This window comes from Rhyacophila brunnea, unplaced genomic scaffold (assembly GCF_057557595.1).
Source record: "Rhyacophila brunnea isolate RB1 unplaced genomic scaffold, BYU_Rbru_1.0 scaffold_35, whole genome shotgun sequence".
Classification (NCBI taxonomy): Eukaryota; Metazoa; Arthropoda; class Insecta; order Trichoptera; family Rhyacophilidae; genus Rhyacophila; species Rhyacophila brunnea.
In genome coordinates, this window is record NW_028233017.1 from 1,188,084 (window position 1) to 1,210,124 (window position 22,041).

The following is a 22,041-nucleotide window of genomic DNA, read 5'->3' on the forward strand; positions in this document are numbered from 1 at the left end:
ATTTCAGATATCGAGTATAAGAAATTTATTCATCATTTTTAAAAATTATCGACTTTTATGTAAACCGCGTATATTTTTTTGCATGTTAAAAAGCTATTGATTCTAAGAGATTTTGCCTTTTCATATATGCTCCAAAAAAACAAAAAATCCAATGAATTAAATATTAAAAATTTTAATAACATAGAGAAATACGATGTATTCCCCTAAATGAGATCTAATTGCTTACTAGTATTTTTTTCACTTTTTTGAAAAGGAAAATGTGCTATCTATGTTTATTATAACTGATTCAAGTCTAAATATAACTTTTAAAGTTGTAATGCTTTTGAAATTGCAAAAATTTTCTCGCTTTTAGCGAAAGAATTTTTTTAGTTAATCAAACTTTTTGATTTTATCTAAACTTACTTAAAAATAATCATTGTAGATAGAAATGTGATGACTTGAGATGAGGTGGTTACAAAATTACATAAAAAAAATGTTAAGGAGTTAAAAATCCTAGACGAATTAGAAGCATGCATGCAAGCTTTCCACAACGCAAGACACTTGAACTCATCTCATTTGAGAGAAGAAGAGTAGTTGACGAAGATAAATCATGGAAAGGCGTCAAAAGATACATCAAGGAGTTGTGTAATATTCCCAATATGCTGACTACGTCTAAATAGATAAAATAGATAAAAAGAAAATTAATCCATCAATAGATTTATATTTTTTTATATAGAAATGATGTAAATATTTCATCTTTTTGATTGGTTAGATGGGATTTATTTATATTTATCTTTATATGCTTAATTTCTATTGGTTTTTGGTGTAACTTACAATTTTGTATACAATAATTTAAATGGCAACTAATTTATGGAATTTATATTTCAAATTATTCATTTTATATACATTACTCTTCAAATTCTATAAAAAGAATTGATTGGCTAGCAAATATATATTTTTGGTTTTTTTTTGCTATAATTATTTACTTGCATATTATAATCTAAAACTTCTATACTTTATTATGAGAAGAACGAATTTATATGAAATCGGTTTGAATTTAAGAATATATACAAGTAATTGGATTCATCACAGACAATCTATTATTCCCTAGCCAAAATCTGGTAAATCAGAGAGTAGTGTTCCTGAGTCGAAATATATTAAACTGAAGAATCTGAAGATTCCCTGGTAATTTCTGATTCTAAAAGTTTAGGTACAACTGAAATATCAAGATTTTCATATTATAAAGAAATGGAAGACGAAAAAAAAATATCAAAATTTAATTAAAAAGTTTAAACTTCTATATGATAAAATTAATACGTATTTCTTTTACAAAATACATTGCATCTTTACTGATCAATGTTTGTCGGGAAATCCCAGCGAAAAAATAAATGAAGTAATTAATTTCCAATAAGAAAAAAAAAATCCTGGTCAAAATGCATCAGTTAGCAACAAGTTTTAAATTTTACTATGCAAAAAAAATAGCAGAAATGGAAGTAAAAATTTTTTGAATTGTATTTTGAATCGGATCATTTGTTTATTGGTACATTATTATCCTTTTAAAATTAATGTGTCAAAATTTAATAAAATATATAGATTTATGGTGTGAAAAGAAAAAAACAAAATCATTAGCTACTTGAAGGGCGAAAAAATTTATATATTATTTACTGTCATATTTCTTGAATACAGCGAACTTAGAAAATTTTGCTTAGATGAAAAAACCATATATAACATTGTGTAAAGGACGTGAGGTATATTAAAAATAATTTGCAGGAAAATATTAATAGAAAACTACTAAATAAATAGAAAAAATTATCTTATTAGCACTTTTTTTGGTTTGAATATAATGTATAGAGCTGAGTGTGTTTTTCGTCGTCGTTTATAAATTATCGGCATAGATAATTATAATTTCTAGATCTCTGGTATCTACATATCATATATTCTGGTGTTTTACTCTAGTTACAACAAAATTAATGATTTCCAAGGTCGTTTTAAGCCGTTCATTGATTTCTATTATGATATTGCACATAGAAAAAATAAAAATCATTTTAAAGATATTTACTTAGTGCACTTAAAAATAGTAAACTTCGAGCTGTTTGCGGAATTAAAATCAGAAGAAATTTTCTTGGCAAAAGGTTTTGTGATTTTTAAAATATTACAAAACGAAAAAAATCCCGATACGAAAGAAATGATAATAGAGTCGATGTTAATCTCTGTTTTATCAGCAAGGGAAGAATTCAACTTACTTTTACAAATAAAAATTTTGAAATAAATACATTCGCTTGTAGTCTTTACTACGTATTCTTTCAGCAATGCCGAAGAGTATCTATGATATAATATTGTGCCATATTTATTAAGATTTCATATTTTTATTGTTTAAAATATTGCAAAATGCCATCTATATGAATTTAAATAAGAAAGTAAGTCACAGATGAAAGCTTGCTTTTAATATAGTTGCATAATTGCCCCGAAATCGGGATATTTTATATATGAGGAACGAATTGGAAATACATGCATATACTATATAGCAGAATGTTGGTGATACACTTTCTTTACAAACTTTTAATATTTATCATTAACTAGATATATTCATTTACGAAAATAAGGCATATGAATATATATAAACCATACACCATATATCGAAATTGGATATAAAATCATATATCCGATATAAAAAAAATTTTTTTAATGCGATATCTCCTATCCTATAAATTTATTTTCTCTCTTCTATGTATGTTCTAAAAATAGGATATTTTTTTACAAAAAGATGGTCTTATATATGTCAGCTTTTAAAATAAATAATATTGTATATAAAAATATCATAATTTATTTTTGTTAAAACTTATACGTTAAAAGGTGAAGAATCTTAATTAATAATAAAATATAGAAGAATGTCAAAATATTCAAATATATAAGATTGTTATCCTTCAAATAGAGTCTAAATTATTTCAAACTGGATATAAAAACACAAAAAAAGATTAAATGGATATTTTTGTTTTATACTCAGAAGATTCGATCTTTTTTCTTATAATTTGCCTAACCCAATTACCATGGTTTATTGTAATTCTAAAAAAACCAAATTCTTATTTTTTTACGCGATTAAATTTCTTTTAAATTACAAAGCATATTTTTGCTTTTGCATGTAAGATAATATATAAAGTATATATATCCTTAAAATGACCCCAAAATACCTTTTGCAAAGTTTAAAATGATAATGACATTTAAATAACCTATTTTTTTTCTAAATAAATATATATTAATTATAAATGTAATTCCGGTCTTATTTTTTTTAGAGCTTATAAAAGCTCTGTTTTTTGTTAAGAAGGGATTCATAGTGGCTCGATAAATATAGCGCTCTATAATATGTTTCTTTTAAAATAAATCATACTAATTAATAAAATATATTTTATATTCACTCATACATATTGTTTATTACAGTAATTACTTTTTTTAAGGCTTTTAAACTAGAAAATGATTTTTAAAACATATTTTCCGCATATTTATATTCATTTTTGTGTCTAGTTCTAGTCTAAATATTCATTTTATGTTTCATTGAGTTATAAGCGTATTCTCATTGCGTATTTCTTTCATTTCTCCGTAAATTTTAGAGTTCATGACATTGATCAATTTTATTTAATTCGATTCTCATATCTCTTTGTATGGGTTTATACAAAACGATACATTTATGTAATTTTTAAGTGGTATTTTCAATCAATTGTCGTAATGCGGTATCTTGTGGTCACTAAATTATATAATGCTTATGTAATGGAGTTAGTTGAACAGCTTAAGTGTGCTAATAAATCAAAATATTAAAAAAAACATAAATGATAGTCTTGAAAGAATAAGACGCGTTAGAGATGATTATAAAGATGATGGATTCAAATAACTGTTAAGTGATTCCGTTCTTAAAGCCATTCAAAGTTTTTCTCCGCAAATGTATTTATTTAAAAATAGATTAAACCATAATAAATTTCAATAATACTAGAACGCTGTGATTGTTTTTAAAATATAAGCCGTAGGTGGCAGTGAAAGTGTATATAACCAGTTTTACAATAAAAGTAATTTAAAAGAGCCAAATACTCAAAACAAAATTATGTTATTAAAATGCATTGAATATGTATACTTGAAAGACAACTATAGTTTTTGGATATTCAAAATTGAAAATACTACGTTTTAGTTTAGATTTAAAGAATTTTGTTAAAAAATTTATATTTTTGTATTAGAGCTTAATTTATAGAAATTAAATTTCATTTTTAGCTTTCCTTTCTTAACGAGGATTAATTAATTTTTAAAATTTGAATTTCGACAGTTTTTGAATATTAAATTAATTTCAAGATCCCAAAATTAAAAAGCATATTTAGCAGTCAATGACAAAGAAAAGCAAATTATTAGCAAAGTATTTAAATAAGAAAGATCAGATGAGAATTAGAAGAAATCTTTTCAATGAGATAAATGAAATTGATAAGAAGAGAAAATTATCTTCCTTTTCTGATATAAAATCGAATTCATCAAAGAATAAACAACCCAATGGCTTTCCTTCTACTATTGATAAAAGTCAAAAACTTGATGGTGTTTGTGTGAGAAATACCACATCATATAAAGATAATAAAACAAAAAATGTGGCATTGATAAATGGTATTGGTGAAACTAGTGTAAAAAAGGAGATTGAACGAGAGTATTGTAAATCAAAAAATTCCAAAAATAATTTGAAATTTGATTTAGAGTCTAAAGTTTCTAAAAGTGTAAGCATCAATAATACTAAAGAATTAACTATGCCTGATCCCATTCTTGATTCTAAATTAAGTTCTGATAAAAGCGGCAGGGTATCAATTCCAGAAAATATAAATGGAATAGATTTTAAAACCAAAGAGAAAGAAATAAAAATATTTGATTCGTCTATCAAGGAAGAATCTTTAATCGTCAAAAATGATATAAATACTGTACAATCGGATATTGAAGGAAAGAGAATAAATAATGAAAATGAAACTGACATGAATATTTTACAAGCTGATATTAAAGAAAAGAGAATAAATAATGAAAATGAAACTGATATGAATATTTTACAAGCTTATATTGAAGAAAAGAGAATAAATATTAAAAATGAAACTGATATGAATATTTTACAAGCTTATATTGAAGAAAAGAGAATAAATATTAAAAATGAAACTGATATAAATACCATGCAAACTAATATTGAAGAAAATAGAATAAATAATGAAAATGAAACTGACATGAATATTTTACAAGCTGATATTGAAGAAAAGAGAATAAATAATGAAAATGAAACTGATATAAATACCATGCAAACCAATATTAAAGAAAGGGAAAGAAATATCACAAATATATGCACTTTTGAAAATATAAACAAAAATAAGTTGGGTCTATTTAACAGTGAAGTTTTATTTTTTAAAAGAAGCGAGGACATAGATAAACAACGTAAACGACTTCCAATATACTTTGAAGAAATGAACATAATATCAATAATACGACAAAACGATGTTATTTTTATTCGAGGTGAGACGGGATCTGGAAAAACAACCCAGATTCCCCAGTTTTTATTAGAAAATGGTTTTCTAGGGGAAAATAAAATTCTTGGACTTACTCAACCGAGAAGAATTTCAGCAATATCAATTTCTAAAAGAATAAATGAGGAGCTTGGTATGAACTTGGTGTCATATAAAATAAAATATGAAGACACTACAAGTAGTAAAACGAAAATTAAAGTGATGACTGATGGTGTTCTTTTGAAAGAGCTTAAAAGGGATTTTATGTTGAAAAAATACTCTATCATCATTCTTGATGAAATTCATGAAAGAAATGTAAATGTCGACGTATTGATTTCTTTTTTGGCTAAAGTTGTTGAAACAAGAAAAAACAAAGGTAACCCATTGAAATTAATCTTGATGAGCGCAACAATGGACAGTAAAAATTTAGATCAGGTTTTCTCTAAGGGGTTAAACATAGGTAATTTTACAGTTGAGCCTAAAAAGCATAATATTTCGATTTTCTACGAAGAGAAAACTGCTATCCATTATTTGAATCTTGCATTTGAAAAAATAAAAAAGATACTTAAGATGGAAACTCATAAGGATGATGCAGGTATGAATGCAAAGATAATTAGATGTGCTAGATATGAAAATGAAAAAGAAAGAAACGATGGTTACGAAACACTTCCAAAGGGAATAAAGAACGATAATACTAGCACTATTATTGTTTTCCTTCCAGCAAAAGATGATATCTACAGATTGTATAAAATGATCCTGTGTGATGAAACAATGAATGTTACCCCGATTCCGTTGCATTCAGGCCTATCATTTGAGGAACAAAAACTGGTTTTCGAATTTACCGAAAACAGGAAAGTCGTTCTATCAACTAATATCGCTGAATCAAGCATCACGATACCGGATGTAGTTTTTGTCATTGACTCCGGTCGTGCAAAATTTAAGAAACTCAACAATACTGCAATAACATACGAAATCGATTTTATAAGTAAATCAAGTGCCATTCAAAGGTCTGGAAGAGCAGGAAGAACTTGTGATGGTGTAACTTATAGACTTTATTCTGGTAAAATGTATGATGAGTTTGACGAAACAAAGGAACCAGAAATAATTCATTCGAGTTTGGAATCGCTAGTTCTGGATCTAAAGTCACTTGGCATTGAAAATATCGCAGAATTTCCCTTTATCACATGTCCTGAAAAACTCCAAATTGACAGAGCTTATGAAAAATTGAAAAATTTTGGTGCATTAGATGAATTGAATAATATTACCGATATGGGCTTAAAAATGTCAGATTATCCTGTAAACCCGAGGTTGGCCAGATTATTGTGTATACAATCCCAGTTTAAAAAAGAGATCATTCTTTTAACATCTATATTATCTATAGATTTTGAAATTAAGAAGAATTCACATAATTCGGATTATTTTATTAACTCTAAAAGTGATATTTTGAGCAAAATGCGAATAATAATTGATTTTTTTAACAGCGCATGTCAAAATAAATTTTCCAGAAAAATGGAAATAAATAAAACTTCTGCAATCGAAATTATCAAGATGTATTTTTACCTTTCTAAATTAACTGAATCGGAAGATTATTTCGTTGATCAGTTGAACGAAGAAAAAGAAGGTAAATTGAGGAGAATTATTTATTATGGATTCTGTGATAATCTTGCCGTAAAAATGGCTAATAATTACTATTATGCAGGCAGCGAAGTGTTTTTTTCAAAAGAATGTGTCTGTACTGATGGTGATTATGTTGTTTTTGATTATCTCGTTTCGGGAAAAAAAACATATATGAAAAATGTCACACAAGTTGATAAAGAATATATCTAAATTTTTATTAAATGAACCGTTTTTATTTGACATACTAATGTTTTTTTTTAATATAATATCCCTCTTAATAACAAACAATGCTATTTATGAATAAATTTAATTATTTTTATTTAAAATGTGATGCTTCATACCACGTTGATAAAATTCTAAAATTATGGTTTATATAAGGGTACAGAATCGCAAATTATAAATCGTTTTCTATTTATTTATAGATAACTTAATGTTTATACATAAAAAAAACGAAGTATATAAAGGAATCCTGGACAAAGCTATCTATATAACTACTTTTCAAAGTCTAAGTACACTGAATACTCTTATCTAAACTTTTTGTGCAAAAAAAAACTTTTCAACGTCTAAGTACACTGAATACTCTTATCTAAACTTTTTGTGCAAAAAAAAACTTTTCAAATAAACATATTTTAATGCTTATGTCATCGGTGATCTAAATTCTATAAGAACAAAAGATTTAAGTACAATGAAGCAATAATACCATTACCGACTCAAAAGGTTTTTAAAAAGAGAAGGTTATTGGCTTTAATATGTGTGGTAAAATTTTTCAATAAAATGATGTGATATTGGCTAGTAAATTTTATCATTTGTATTAATAAAAAATATCAACAAAAAGATAAATATATACATGATGTAAGTGTTCATGTCATGTTTTCGAATTTCGTGCATTGTCTTATCAATAAAAAAGGTGCATGGGTTTCAGAAATAGCATTTGCATCAAAATATTTGAACCAAAAAAAATCAAATGATTCAAAGTTTTATTGGATAATATTACCAGGCTTCGAAATAATTAGATTAGAAGCAATAAATTCTGTGTTGATGAAACAAAATATGCCATGAGATTCCCTCAAATTTTTCTATGTTTTTAGATAAGTATTTCCTCGTATTACGTCCCCATTTGGTTTTATCAAGCAAAGCTGGAAATTTTATCATAAATTGTAAAAAAAAAATATTAAGAAATCTTTTATTTTAACTGGCTAATAAATTTTTGATCATTGTTGTTACTGTATAGTTTAAATTATAATATTTAGTATATATTATTTTTAATGTAAATTCGGAATCATAATATATGGCTTTCAAACAGTTTATCAATACCCTAGATTTTAAATGTTTTTTTTTAATATTTTGGCGTTTTTGAACCGGTTTTGTAGACTTAAAGATGCTTAGTACATGAAACAGTAAGTTTTTGATAGAAAAATTGCCAACCAAGTACTAGATAAAGGAAAGTCTTAAGATGGTGGTTTTTATAGCTTAGTATCTATCTATAGATTAACTAGATATAGGAAAAATTATGGAATGTTTTTTATGCACTATTATTCTTTTTTCTTTCAAATTTCATAATTTTGCTAGATTTTCATACAAAAAACTTTCCAGTTATTATGCGTAAATATCATGTGTTTAATATTTAATTTTATATATTTTAATTGGTATTTGGCAATTATTCTATTTTCTATTATTTTTGTTTTATAAAAAAAGTTCCCTTAAATCGAAGTTTTTGATCTCGGATAATAAACATCCTGAAGCCAAAAATTCATGTCTTAATTTTGTACTTTTAGTCTTACAAATAATTTACCTTCCAATATTTATTTATATGAAGCCACTTTGTTTAAAATGATGCAACTTCAATTAAACACCTCTTTTCGAACCCTTGATTATTTTGATCAAAAAATATTTTTTTTTATAGGGTAAATTTCTTTTCATTAATTATTATTTTTTAGAAGTGTCAACCCATTGGGAATATTGCATAACTTCTTTATGCATCTTTTGACACCTTCCCCTGATCTATCTTCATCAACTACTCTTCTTCTCCCAAATGAGATGAGTTCAAGTGTCTTGCGAAGTGTGAGAGCTTGCATTTATGCTTCTAGTTCGTCCGGGATTTTCAACTATTTAACATATTGGTCAAAAAATAAATATATTTAATTAATAAAACGCAAATTTATTCAAAAAAACTCTGTAACTGAAAAAAATTTATATTAAATCTATATATATAGCGTGTTTTTATTTGTTCAACTTATATTTTAATTAAAATTTAGATATTCGAAATTATGATATTTTCTGGCTATGTTGATAACTAGAAAAAGTTACATCCGTTTCTTTAATAGTTTTACTCCTTTATAACATCATCTATGCATCCATACTAATTATCTATAATCGAAATCGAAGTCTCACAGTTACCATATCAAAAACGGGCCAACTGTGGTTTATTAAAGAATGCATTAACTTGATTCACTAAGAGAATAACCCCCCCCCCATCATCTGAAAATATGTCAGTTCCAGGCAAATCATAAGTTTGATTAAGACTTTTAAGTATTTTAGAAGTACTATTTTAGATCATAAAGTATTAAAATCGAAAGATTCGGTACTTTCAGACTTATCGTATAGCAGTATCATCTCCGCACGAGTCCTCTGTGATGCTTGCGTCTCCGAAATATAGATTCGTCTATTTCAGCAACGTTTTTTTCTTCTAAATCTTTTTGACCAAGCCGTTATGATTTTTTTATTAATTTGGTTTTAAGATTATGTCACAGAAGATAAATAATGCTTCATGATACTTTTATTATGTTATTAATTTGATGATATGAAAATATATAAATTTATTTTTGTAAACGCCAATATTTCTTCGGTCGGTATTTGTGGTTTATAAAATGTCACACAACAAAAGAAAACGTCGGTCTTTCTAAATATTTTCTGAGTTACTTAGCTTATTTTGAAGGTGGCTAAGCCTAATATTATCTAAATAAAAAAGTAAAGGCGTTCAGCGACCATTTCATAAAATCTAGCGCGAAATTGTTACATAAGAGGAGTAAATTGTTCGCGTATTTGAGTCATTGAAAATAAGTGTTTAAGAATTTATTTAATATGTAAATAAACGTCATTTAAGATGGACATTCACTTCATTTGTATTGGTTAAATACAATTTTTTTGTAAAATTAATAACCTATGCATTAAACATAGAATAAATTTGGGCTAGATATTTATTCGAAATAAAGATTTGTTGCGCAAAAATTATTTTTGAAGCATACACTAGGCATTTATTTTATGCGGATATTTTTTTAGAAGTGGACTGCTTATATTATTTAAAAGACTAGATTTTAAATAAGTATATAGGCTCATAGCTACATTCCTATTAGAACTGCTGATTTTATTATGATTATCAAAAAGAATTTTTCACATAAATCATGTATTTTATTTCAGAAAATTTTTGTGTAAATATTTTTAAAAAATTCTCTTCTTCCTTATCTTTTACATTTATTAATCATGTCTTTTTTGAAAATGATTTTCCGTCAATTCTTTGTCGTGACGTCACTTCAAAAACTTTCATAATTGAGATTAAATTTTTATATTGTTAAACATTGTATTTGTTTTGATTTCTTTTCCATTCGATGCCATCTATCTGTTTGCAATTTATTATAAAACGCTGAAGCCTTCATTTCGAATTAATTTCGTTTTTTAGTTTTACTCTGGACAAATTATTGATTGATGATCATTTTTCATCGTACTTCAAGTTATTAATTAATTTAATTGTAAAAAAGCATATCAAAGAAAGCAAGCAAATAAGAAGGAAACATTTTCATCGTTTGCTGTGAAATTCAAATTTAGATACACAAATTCACAAAAAAACTAAATTGTATGCTGTAGATGATATATCATGAAATTTACAGCATTAAAATTAAAAAACGAACATTTTGGTTAACTTGGTTAAAAATATATATAAATATATGATACAACAATATATAAATTAATTCATTAGACACTAATTAAATATACAATATTCAATAACTCCGATTCTATTTAAATAAAGTCGAATATTCCCAAAAATATCATCCGAAATTTAATTATTTCTGTAATTTTATTTTTGACTTTAATCTTTATCGATGTTGTCAATTATGGTAAAAAATCAAAATAGCACTATAAATACTTTATTTCGGATGATATTTTTGGGCCATATTTATAGTCGTAATTTTAGTTTTTGTTCTCAGGTACAGCTTGCTTGATTCTCTGTGCGCTCAGCGTATTTATACTTTCGGCTATCTTCTCCTCTCCAAAGTCTTCTGCAATACCCCTCCTTCTTTCGAGACTTATTAATTCAAGGGTTTTTCTCAATCCCAAGGTTTGAATATATGCCTCAACCTGGTTCGTGTCATCTAGTTCCTTCAGGTACCTTCTATGATATCGTGTCACTACACCGTCTCATGTTATAACATATGGGATAATTTTTGTCTTGCATTTGTATATCTATAAATACTTAAAAAAATATTTAATGTTAAAGCTAGCAATATCTAAAATATTAGCGATAAGTCAACCAGCGTTTTCAAACTGATTTTAAACATCCATTTAAAACATATATCAAGGGACTATCGAAAATAAGGTTGCTGAAATTTCATCACAAGAATACTTTAAGCAGTATGATGCTGAAAATTCCGGAAGATATATTAGTATAAATTTGGGTTTTTCATGTTTAATTGCTACGAGAAATTTTCTCAAAGGGATAATAGCCCCGAAATTATAGATATTGGAAGAGATCATGTGTTTGATCCCGAACTCGCATTAAAAAATTTTGATAAATTTTTGCTTCAGAAGCAAATTTCATTATTTTTTTTGAAGATATTCTACTATCAGTGTCAGTAGAATCCATTTTTTAATATCATTGAAATAAAACATCAATTTTTGCAAAGTTTCGGGTATCTAATAAACTTTCTTTAGAATCTCTATTAGAAAATAAAAATACATTGATAGAATTTACTAGCATATGTTTTTGCAATGGTATTGTTATATCAATACCTGCCAATACAATTGGGTGCTCAAAAATCTTACGTTATCACAAAAAATAATTTTCGATCTTTCTTCTCTATTTTCGTTGTACAACATGAAAAGGAACTTATAGGATTTCTAAATGGTATATCATCTATTATATATGGGGAAAAGATGCGTTTAGAACTACAATAACCTATTTTGGTAATGTAAATCATGTTTAAAACACGCAATAGTATAAAAAATTTCTAAATTTATAGATTAATTTAAAAGAACACTATATTTTGGTTTTAGCAACAATAATGATTAATATTCTGATTTAAAAATATTTATTTGCATGTATTATGAAGATACCAGCGGTTATATTTATTATATACCTACCGTTTCTTTTGATAATTAAATTAATTTATTTGTGTTGGTGATTTTATAGTAACTTTTATTATATATAGTTTTTTTTATGTTAAAAACTTAAATTTAATCGGTTATATGCCAATATTTATTTATTGTATCATGAAAAATAATTTTTCTATATCTTATTTCAATCTCAATAAATAATTCTAAATCTTATTATTCTTTCTTAAATGTTTTAGCTTTATCCAAATTCTTAAAACTGATTATTACATCACTAAACTATTAATTTTATTACACTATCGTTTAATTACCATATTATATGGTTTTTTCGTGTATATATATTAATCGCGTCTATTCATTAAATTCAAGCATAATATTTTCTCAAAATAAATCGGATATAAATTTAGGTAGGTGTTTTCCCAGTCATACCTAAAAGTAATTTACACGTACATTTTATTGTCTTTCTTTGAATCTGCTAGCGCTACAATGAAAAAAAATTTTATCATTACAAATTTTAGTGGTGTTTTCATACGAATCATTATATTTTATATGATTTTTATGTATATATAAATAGTTGACGGAATAAATTAGCAGATATCGATAACTTATATTTTGATAGCAAGGTAAAATATAAAAGATTTAAAATGTGTATCAAACATAGAAAAATTGTTTTTATCGGTAATATTTTTAATTTTTATTTTCTGCTATAAAAGTATAAAATTGCAAACTAAATTTTCAATAATTAATAAATATACTTAAAATGCATCTTTTTAGCTAAATTGACTATCCGTGTTATTTATTAAAAAAAAATATTAGCTTGAATTTGATTCGCTCACAATTTAGACAATCTACTCTATTTTTTAATTTAGATCAATCTAAAGTAGTATTCATTGATTTTAAGTTTACCCTTAGCATAATTTTTATATACGATGTCCTATCGAGACATTGTTTGCAAAACGCCTTTCTTCATTATTAATATAAACTTAATTTTGGCATATTATTTTCTAAATAGTCAATTCATAATAAGAATCAATTTTAAACAACTTGCATTCAGCAATAAGTCTTCTAAATAATTCTTAAATATATTTATATTTTCGATTAAAATAAAAGTAAATCAGCTGGGTGGATGCAAAATGATATACGTCGAAGTTTAGTTAGCATGAAACAAAATCCTTTTCGTCAATATACTCTGGCTTAAATGCCAAATTTAATAACTTCGACTAAATTCATACAAGAATTCGTGTATAGAAAGAAGTTTGCATATGACTATTATATCTTTGTATTGCATGATATTTTTATTTTTTAGATGTATTTATAAAGCTACATATATCCTTATAAATTTAGTTTTTTTTTTCTTGACAACTTGCCTAATTTGCCGTGTGTACAGCGTATTGATACTTTCTGCTATCTCTATTCTCTAAAATCCACTTTAATATCTCACCTTCTTTCGATAATTAATGATTCAAGGCTTAATCACAATTCCAAGGTTTTTATATATGCCTCAATCTTTTTTGTAACTTTGAGTTCCTTCTGGTACCAATAATGATATGTGTTATCAATTCGCCCCAAGTCGTACATATGGGCAATTAAACCATGTATTTATATATAAATGCCAGGTCTGGTACCAGCAAATCATACTTTTACTATTTTTTGTTCTTTTTCCTGTGTATATTGGCAATTTTATCCTTCGCATTTCGATAAGAGTCTTACAGATCTTTTTTTAACCATATACGAAAATATCGGGTCTTTAATTCGATTATTTGATTTCTGTTTTTATCCTTTTATCTACTTTTATCTCCGCAAAATCAGTTTCCTTTATTTTATGTACGGAGTGTTTACAGATTTTCTTGGTTTTTTCAATTGTATTTCCTGCTAGTATGCAGTGCAAAAATTTTACTATCACGTTGTTTCGTCTTGCTTAGTCATGACCAATCATTTTTAACATGTGCTTATAACATGCTTGAGGTTAAAAAATCTTTACAGAGCTGGTATATTGGTTTTTTTCTAATTAAATATTTCTGCTGTGAATAAAACATGACCTAGCTTCTTCCGACGATCTAATATTATTATTTTGTAGCCACTTTGAAGATCCAGGTATTTCAAGTGTTGATTCATATGACGTTGAAAAATATTTGATCCTTTATTTTAGATTTTATTTTTCACAATAAACTCTCTTTTTGTTTTTATATGAGCTATGAAAGATCTAGGTTTACGGATGATATTTTCTCGAAAAGAAATTTTTGAAAAATGTCGGATTTGCCATTTTTTAATCAAATTTTTCAAATAATGTTTTTATATGATATCTTCTCTCTTTCTGCGTTCTGTATTTTAAGTAGTTAAAAATTTACCTATATTTTGCTCAATAAAATGTTCTTTAGTCTGCTTTCTAGACCTTTTAATTCATGAAATAGTCTTCTTTTATTATACGTTTACAAATGATGCACATTTGACAATGATATGCGCTTAATATCATCTTCTGGGTTTCTATTGTTCTCTGGTTCTGAATTTAAATAACCCAAATAGTAGTTTATTTGTGATTTTGCCTCTTTTGCATGTTTTTACCATTCTTTTTTGTTTTGCGTAGGAGACTTGCACGTTTCAATATTTTAATTTGTATTTTTTCATTTTTTCTCGTTCTGCGTTTGATTTGGAGTCTTCTAGTATTCCTAGGTATTTCCATATTTCTTTTTCATCCATGAAAATATCAATAACTGTGCAATAAAGTATTTTGTAGTTAATTAAGCCATATATATTTCCAACCCGATGCATTTGAAAAATTACGTTATTTCGTTGGACATTAGTTTAATTTTATAATCTTCTTTTGTAAAATCTTGAAATTGTCAATTAAAAAGAAGTATTGGTTGTAAAAGGATTATTTTTTCAGTTTATTTGAATCAATGGTAATTTTTTGTTCAATCATCGGCTTGGTGGTTTGATACATAGGACAAACAGCAGTTTTTATAAATGGTTTCTTGAGATAATTTTTCTGGTGGTTTTCTTATTTATGTATTTTACAATCTTAAACTTAAGTTTCCTTTTTATTTAATTTGGATAATAATAAAATGGTTCATTATTGTAATCGTGATTTTATAAGCAGTTTTAGAGATACTCGTGAATTATTGAATCAAATCCTTTTTTATATGTCGAACCAAGATGATCAAAATATTTTTTTGTGTTCTGATTTTATTGAAAAGTTTATCATTACCTGTTCTTCAGATTCCTCTGTCTTCTAAACGACCCAAGTTGGTTTATAGATAGTGACCTTTTATGTTTGACGTCGTTATCTAATTCTATTGTGTCTACGAATTAATTTAATACGTATAATTTTGTTATAAATGTTGTAACCTAAATTTAATCCATTTTAGGCTTCATATTTGTTGTGCAAGTATGTAATATCAGAGTAGGCTTATTTTTCACCTTATTTTTTTTACACTTACTGATTTGATAACATTACCTATTACTTGTTGCAACCGTCTGATTATATTATTTAGTAGTTGTAGATACAATTGAATCCAGCAGATTTCCAGTTAAGCTTAAATTTGGTATATGAAGGAATAATCTTTCTAAATAAAGAACACTAACTTTGTGTTTTGAACTTTTTGTGCAAGTTAGCAATTAGTTCTAGTTATCGTGGTTTTAGTTGTCATTTTTTTACAGAAATTTGTAAAATTTCTTTTTTCTGCTTTGATATCTGTATTTCGTATCTTCTGTCAATAATATAAATAATTGCATTCTTTTGTGTTCGAACTGGGTATTTGTTTTCTAAAATTCCTATATTTTGCCATATTGCTCTCTCTGTTTAATTACTATTTTAATGCCGTTCGTTATTTTACTAATCCCTTCAAGAACATCATTTTTTTTGTCGAGTATCTAGTTGTTTTGTATCATGACTTTTCTTGCATACCTGGGATTCTTTTGTAGATTTTACGATTTTCTTATGTTCAGATAATAGCATTCTATCTTTTTTTGTTCCAGTTTACTTTTTTTCTTGATTATGACATAGCCAAATTCATCTTGAGCTGGTTTTCGATGTTGATTAAGCTTCACTTTTTCAAACAGCATGTCTAATATTTACAATCTTGCATTTGTTTTTTTGGAATGTGGTTGTGATATTCGCATTGCTTTCTTGTTTAAGATCATCTGTGAGTTCGTTTTGAGCCTTAGTATAGATTACTTCTCTTTTTCTTTAAAAATATATGATTTTATTAGTTTCTAAGTCAGAAAAAATAATAAATTTTTTTTTGCATCAAAATATTTTTTGCGAGTTAATGTACTAGGTCCATTTATTTTGGGGCTTAAATTTTGAACTCCCGAACTTATGTTCTTTTGTTGTAATTTTCTAATAAAATATTTGATATTCGGGTTTGTATTAGAGCATTCTTCATATTACAGATTAAGATTTTTTTGCGGTTTCTTAGAAAGTCAATTCAACATGGTCTCTGCGATCTTTATAATTGTTTTAGGATTGAGTTATAGACTCTTGAATCCAATGGTATATTTATTGACAGTTTTTTCATGCAGATCGCTTTAAGAGTAATAATATCCATGATATTGTTGCACGTGCGTGGATGAGTTTCGGGCAAGTTTTTGGTTAAATTTATCTAAGAGGATTGGTTTTCGAATGTTTCTCAGTATGGTAATCTTTTACTTCTATCTTAATCTGCATTTAAAATATTTTTCTAATATAAAAGCATTCTTGTGTGCATAAAAAATGTTTTTTTAAAAAATCTTTTTTTCATTATATTTAAATAATTGATTATAAGAATTGAATTATAATCACCAATATGTTAAGAAAAAAAACCATTATTGTACAAATATTTCTTTGGGGTATAAATCATTTACTTTTGCATATAAATAGCAATTTCAGTCTCAATTGTTTGTAGAATTTAGTCTTAAAATCACATAAAACCTAAGAAACGTAAATATTGCAAGATAAATAAGTTTTTAAGAATCTCTATAAATATACATCAAGAAAAAAATTGAATCTGAAAAATAAGCAATTTGAATACGACGAATATTTTTTGTTAAAGCACTATAATATTGACCATAATTGCCTCTCGAGGTCTATAAATAAAAGCATATTTTTGCCTTAAGATAGAATAAAATAGACTAGATCCATGAACTTGCAACATATTGGTATTGTTTTGTATATATTACAGTTATAATCTAACGTGGAATATCCTTCAAATGTGATTTTTGTGTTAATGTCGAAGAAAAATATTTAGGAAGGATACATTCAATAATATCGTAATTTATTATTCTAATATAATAGCTGATTTCTTGTATGCGTTTAAAATATGCATTTTAGTTTTAACTTTTAGGAAAACTATCTTTTCTGTAATTTAGGTCAGAATATATATTATTAACAAAAAAATATTTTTGAATAGCTCTATATATACTAAATATTAAATATTAAAACAAAAGCTACATATTAATTATATTTTTCAATTAAATGTATACATTTTAAAAATATCTACAAATTATTTTCTTTATATTTCAGACTTAAATCTAGTGGATTACTAGAGATACGTATTTAAGAAACATAAAAATTTATGTTTAGAAAGACATAAATTAGTTTATAGGTAAAACATTAGAGAATCTTAAAATATATAATAATATATTATTCAATCATGAACTTATGATTAGAAAATTATTTTTTGAAAGAAATATAAAATCCTACATATTCAGCTGATAAATGGGTGAAAAAAATACTATTTACAGATATCTATTCGAATCTATAGGGTATAGAAGGTATGAAATAAATAAATAAAATTTCGAATGTATGTGAGGTTTTTAAAAGATAAAAAGAAAAATAGTGGTTAAATCAGTCTTATTTTTTCTGTAAACGATATAAAATTTAAATTACATGGGAATTTTTAAAACATGCATTTAAAGGAAGATTTTATTTTAACGAATTCTGCTGCAATTCTAAAATATAAAAAAAGTTACCGATACTATTTATTTGTTCTTGCGTATTTTTTTGAGTAAATTCTTCGTATCTTTATCTGCTGGCAATATTTTATAGATTCTTTTGACGGAAACTACATTATATGATCATTATTTTTATAAAATACTTTATTTTGTACAAAAGAAGGCGCTGTAGTATTTTATTGTTCTAATTAGGGTCTTTTTAATTATCTGTATAAGTTATAATTGGCGAAGTTATTTTAAATTAGTTTCGAAAATCTTGATATAACTTCATTATAAATTTTATTACATTTTATACAATCCATCGTTGACTTGCAGCCTTTTTAAATAAAGAAATTTTTTCGATAATCTTTCCTCACTGAAATACTTGACTATTAACTAAAATCAATTCATTGGTGGCTACTCGATTTTTCATTTCACTTCTATGCAATTAAAAAATGAATAAATTATTCTGTCAACATTTCTGAGTTTTCTGTGTCTCCAACGAAAGCTTTAGATATTTTATTTAGAAATATTTGTTCTAAAAGAAGAGGCGTCTATAAGCATAATTACAAAGATGTTTTATTCATAGAAAACCTTACTTACTTTTTCCAAATAAAAAAATATATAATACGCAATGGGCAGAAACCTTGCAATATTTATTCTTAAGATGTTTTTTATTTAAATTATGCTAGACCTCACTGTAATATTCCATTGACCCATGATCACACCTAAAATCTATATAATCATCCTGAAAATGTAAGTTTTGGCAATATCACAATCAAATAATCATGATTTATTGGATAAGCTTTTTTACATTAATTCATGTATTTATCTGTTTGTTTCCGATTCTGAATTATTTTCGTGTTTATTCTTACTTGCGCCTTCATACCGCCGTAAGGTGCACTGCTGATTTTTGAGCGATCGGCGAAATATTTAACTTCTTGTTGCGGAATTTTTGTCATTACTTTGGGGTTAATTTATTATTAAAAATATCGAGGCTTGTTACTATATCTAAATCTACATCTATTTATAATACTTTCTTCTAAAAAGTAATATATTTTCATTTATAAATTATAAATTCTCGATTACTCAAAGAATATCACAGCTATATTTTTAGTTGACTCATTATTGTAAGTATAATTTTTTAGAATAAAGTTATAGATCCCGTCAGACCCAACAGCTTTGCAATCAGGCAGTTCTTAGTACTTGTTTCTAATTTTAGGAACAAAAAAACAATACTATAAATCGTTTTTCTATTATTATATTAATCATAATATTGAAATTGTCTTGTTATAAATTTTTTATATCCCATTTATTCCTAAATCTTGATAGAGACATCGGCTTTTATTTAATTTATTTTTTTATATAGTATGCGATTGAAATCTCTTCTCTTTTATTCAGTCTGGTTGTTAAACTGCTAAAAAATACATTTTTTAAATATTGCTTGATCAGCTCTTCTTTTATTTATATTATCCCTTTACTATCATGTATTAAATCAAGTATATTTTTTTTCTAGTTTAAAATTTTGATATTCCGCTATATATTTGTTACTGTTGCATGATTTTTTCTTTATTGCACTTGATTCTTGTGTTATTTAAGACTATCTAGTTTGCAATTACTTTCGTATTACGCACATTTTATTATCTTTCTGGGTTATATAGTTATTTTTCTGCTTAAATTTTATTTTTGTGGTGAATTCTTCATATGTCAATTGAACTCTTTTGGAAATTTGGATATTCTCATCATATTCTTAGTTTATGCTAGTGCTTTTCAAAAAAAATTGTTTAATATTATAAGACTAGCTTACTTCTCTTGTGAAATGGTGCTTTCTTTGACTTTTCACGTACTTTAAATTTGGACTTTAATGTCTTCATAGAGCATGTGATTAATTGATTGCTGTAGAATAACTTTGCTCTTCCCCGAAATGTTTGTTGTGGTTTATAATAACCCTGCTTTTATTTTTTCTTTTTGCAGAAGTTCACAAATGAAATTTTCGATCAGATATTTTTTTGACTTTTGTGTGCTAGTATTTTATCCTCTACTAGAGATATTTATTGTGTGGACAAGTGTATTTAAAATTTTCTCTAAACTATCGCATTATTTTCTGCTAACCAAGGCGTGACATACGCTTAACGCGTAGAAGGATTGATTTGTATATGTACGAATAAAATAATCTTAATAGAGTGCAGTTTTATAATATTTCATAATAAGAATGTTTGCACCATAATTTCATTTTTATGCAGTGTTTTGCTTTTTCTGATCTCTTCTTTCTTTACATGTTCAATTCATATGTTCTTATGACTGTTATATGATAGAAATAATAAAAAGATTTATGAATAAGCTTGTTTGTTTCAATTATTCATAAATTTAGATGATATACCGCCTAGTTTTAAAAACATTTACATGGGAGTGGGCAATTATCTAAACATTCATTTAATTTTGCCAGGTTAAATATTTTTATTAAGAGAAAGAAGTATTAATAAAAAAAATTGTAAACCTTCCCTATTGCTATTATCTCAAAAGATTAATTTTAGATCGCAATAATAGAATATTAAATTTCTTTCAGAAAGAATAAACAGGCTAAAATTATGATACCACGCTGATAAAAACGATTTTTTAAGGTACATATGTGTTTTTATATTTTTTTTATGCTCTATTGGCTTTATATGAGCCACGCAATGTATGTTATAAGCATATCGGTGTATTTTTGGCTTTTATTTGTAATTATATATTTAAAGGATTTATTACTTTTTCCAGGCTCTGTTCTGCGCGTTCGAATATGCCCTTCTTCTTTTGAGAATTTTGAGAGTCTATAAATAAAAAATATCATATTCGAACTATAATTTTTATCTGGGTTTTACATAAGAAAAAAAACTCTAAACATTTTTTTGGGATATATAAAGAAAAATTTCACAACCAAATGCATAGAAAAATCAAATGAATTTACAAATAAGAAGATTTTAGAATATATAAAATAAAAACTGTAAACATGTCTAGATCCACATAAATTAATATGTATGTAAATATTTTTGCTGTTAAAAAATGGATGTAAAATTCGAAATTTTTTTCCACAAAGAACTTATTAAGGTTTAGGCATGTCTTATATATTTTAATGCTTAATTTTTATGTAAAATGTAAAGAGTACGTTGAAGCAGTTGTTAATGAAGGCGCATTACTAATGGCATGTGTTAGAACTACAATAAACCCTCAAATCATTTACACTTATCAAAACCGATAAATACCTGAAAGGTAGTGATTCATTAAAACCAAGAAAAATTGACAATCCGAATTGAAATGAAGCTTGCTGCGTTCATAAAGGATATGGGCAAAGTTGTAATTGGTAGATGGTGAAACTTCGTGCAAAGGAATATAAATCACATTCCCATCTCATGTTATCTGCACCCTTGTAAAACATATTCAATCGACGTAGATCGAACTGGCTGTAGGAATTATGAAGAAACACTTAGCGAGGATTCAAATATGCAAATTTCCAAAAAAAAAAAGACATATATTAGTAAACAAATATAAACATAAAATTTAGGCTCAAAAATTCTGGAACTTATATATATGAAAAAATAGGAAAAAGCGTTAAATAAAAGGTTTTTAATTGTGATTAAGGTTTGAAATATGTTTAAATAAACATTAAAAAGAAGTTACTGATAAATATATATAGAAGGTACAGTTGATGCTTCTATTTCGCTAATAAAAC

At 26.0% G+C, this 22,041-nt stretch overlaps 1 protein-coding gene across 1 annotated transcript; it reads left to right on the forward strand.

The window, feature by feature from the left end:
• The first annotated feature begins 1,466 nt into the window (after positions 1-1,466).
• On the forward strand, positions 1,467-21,425 carry LOC147067652 (uncharacterized). The gene is made up of 5 exons (XM_085953467.1): positions 1,467-1,472; positions 3,752-3,854; positions 5,671-5,856; positions 6,283-6,540; positions 21,409-21,425. Exons 1-5 carry the CDS (start codon positions 1,467-1,469, stop codon positions 21,423-21,425), a joined length of 570 nt encoding a protein of 189 aa, XP_085809593.1.
• Positions 21,426-22,041: the final 616 nt, after the last annotated feature.

Coding starts and splice junctions, on each gene's coding strand:
- LOC147067652 (XM_085953467.1), top strand. Junction 3,855..5,670: donor TGATTATAAAGATGATGGAT/TCAAATAACTGT, acceptor TAAAATATGAAG/ACACTACAAGTAGTAAAACG. Junction 5,857..6,282: donor TGAAACAAGAAAAAACAAAG/GTAACCCATTGA, acceptor CGTTGCATTCAG/GCCTATCATTTGAGGAACAA.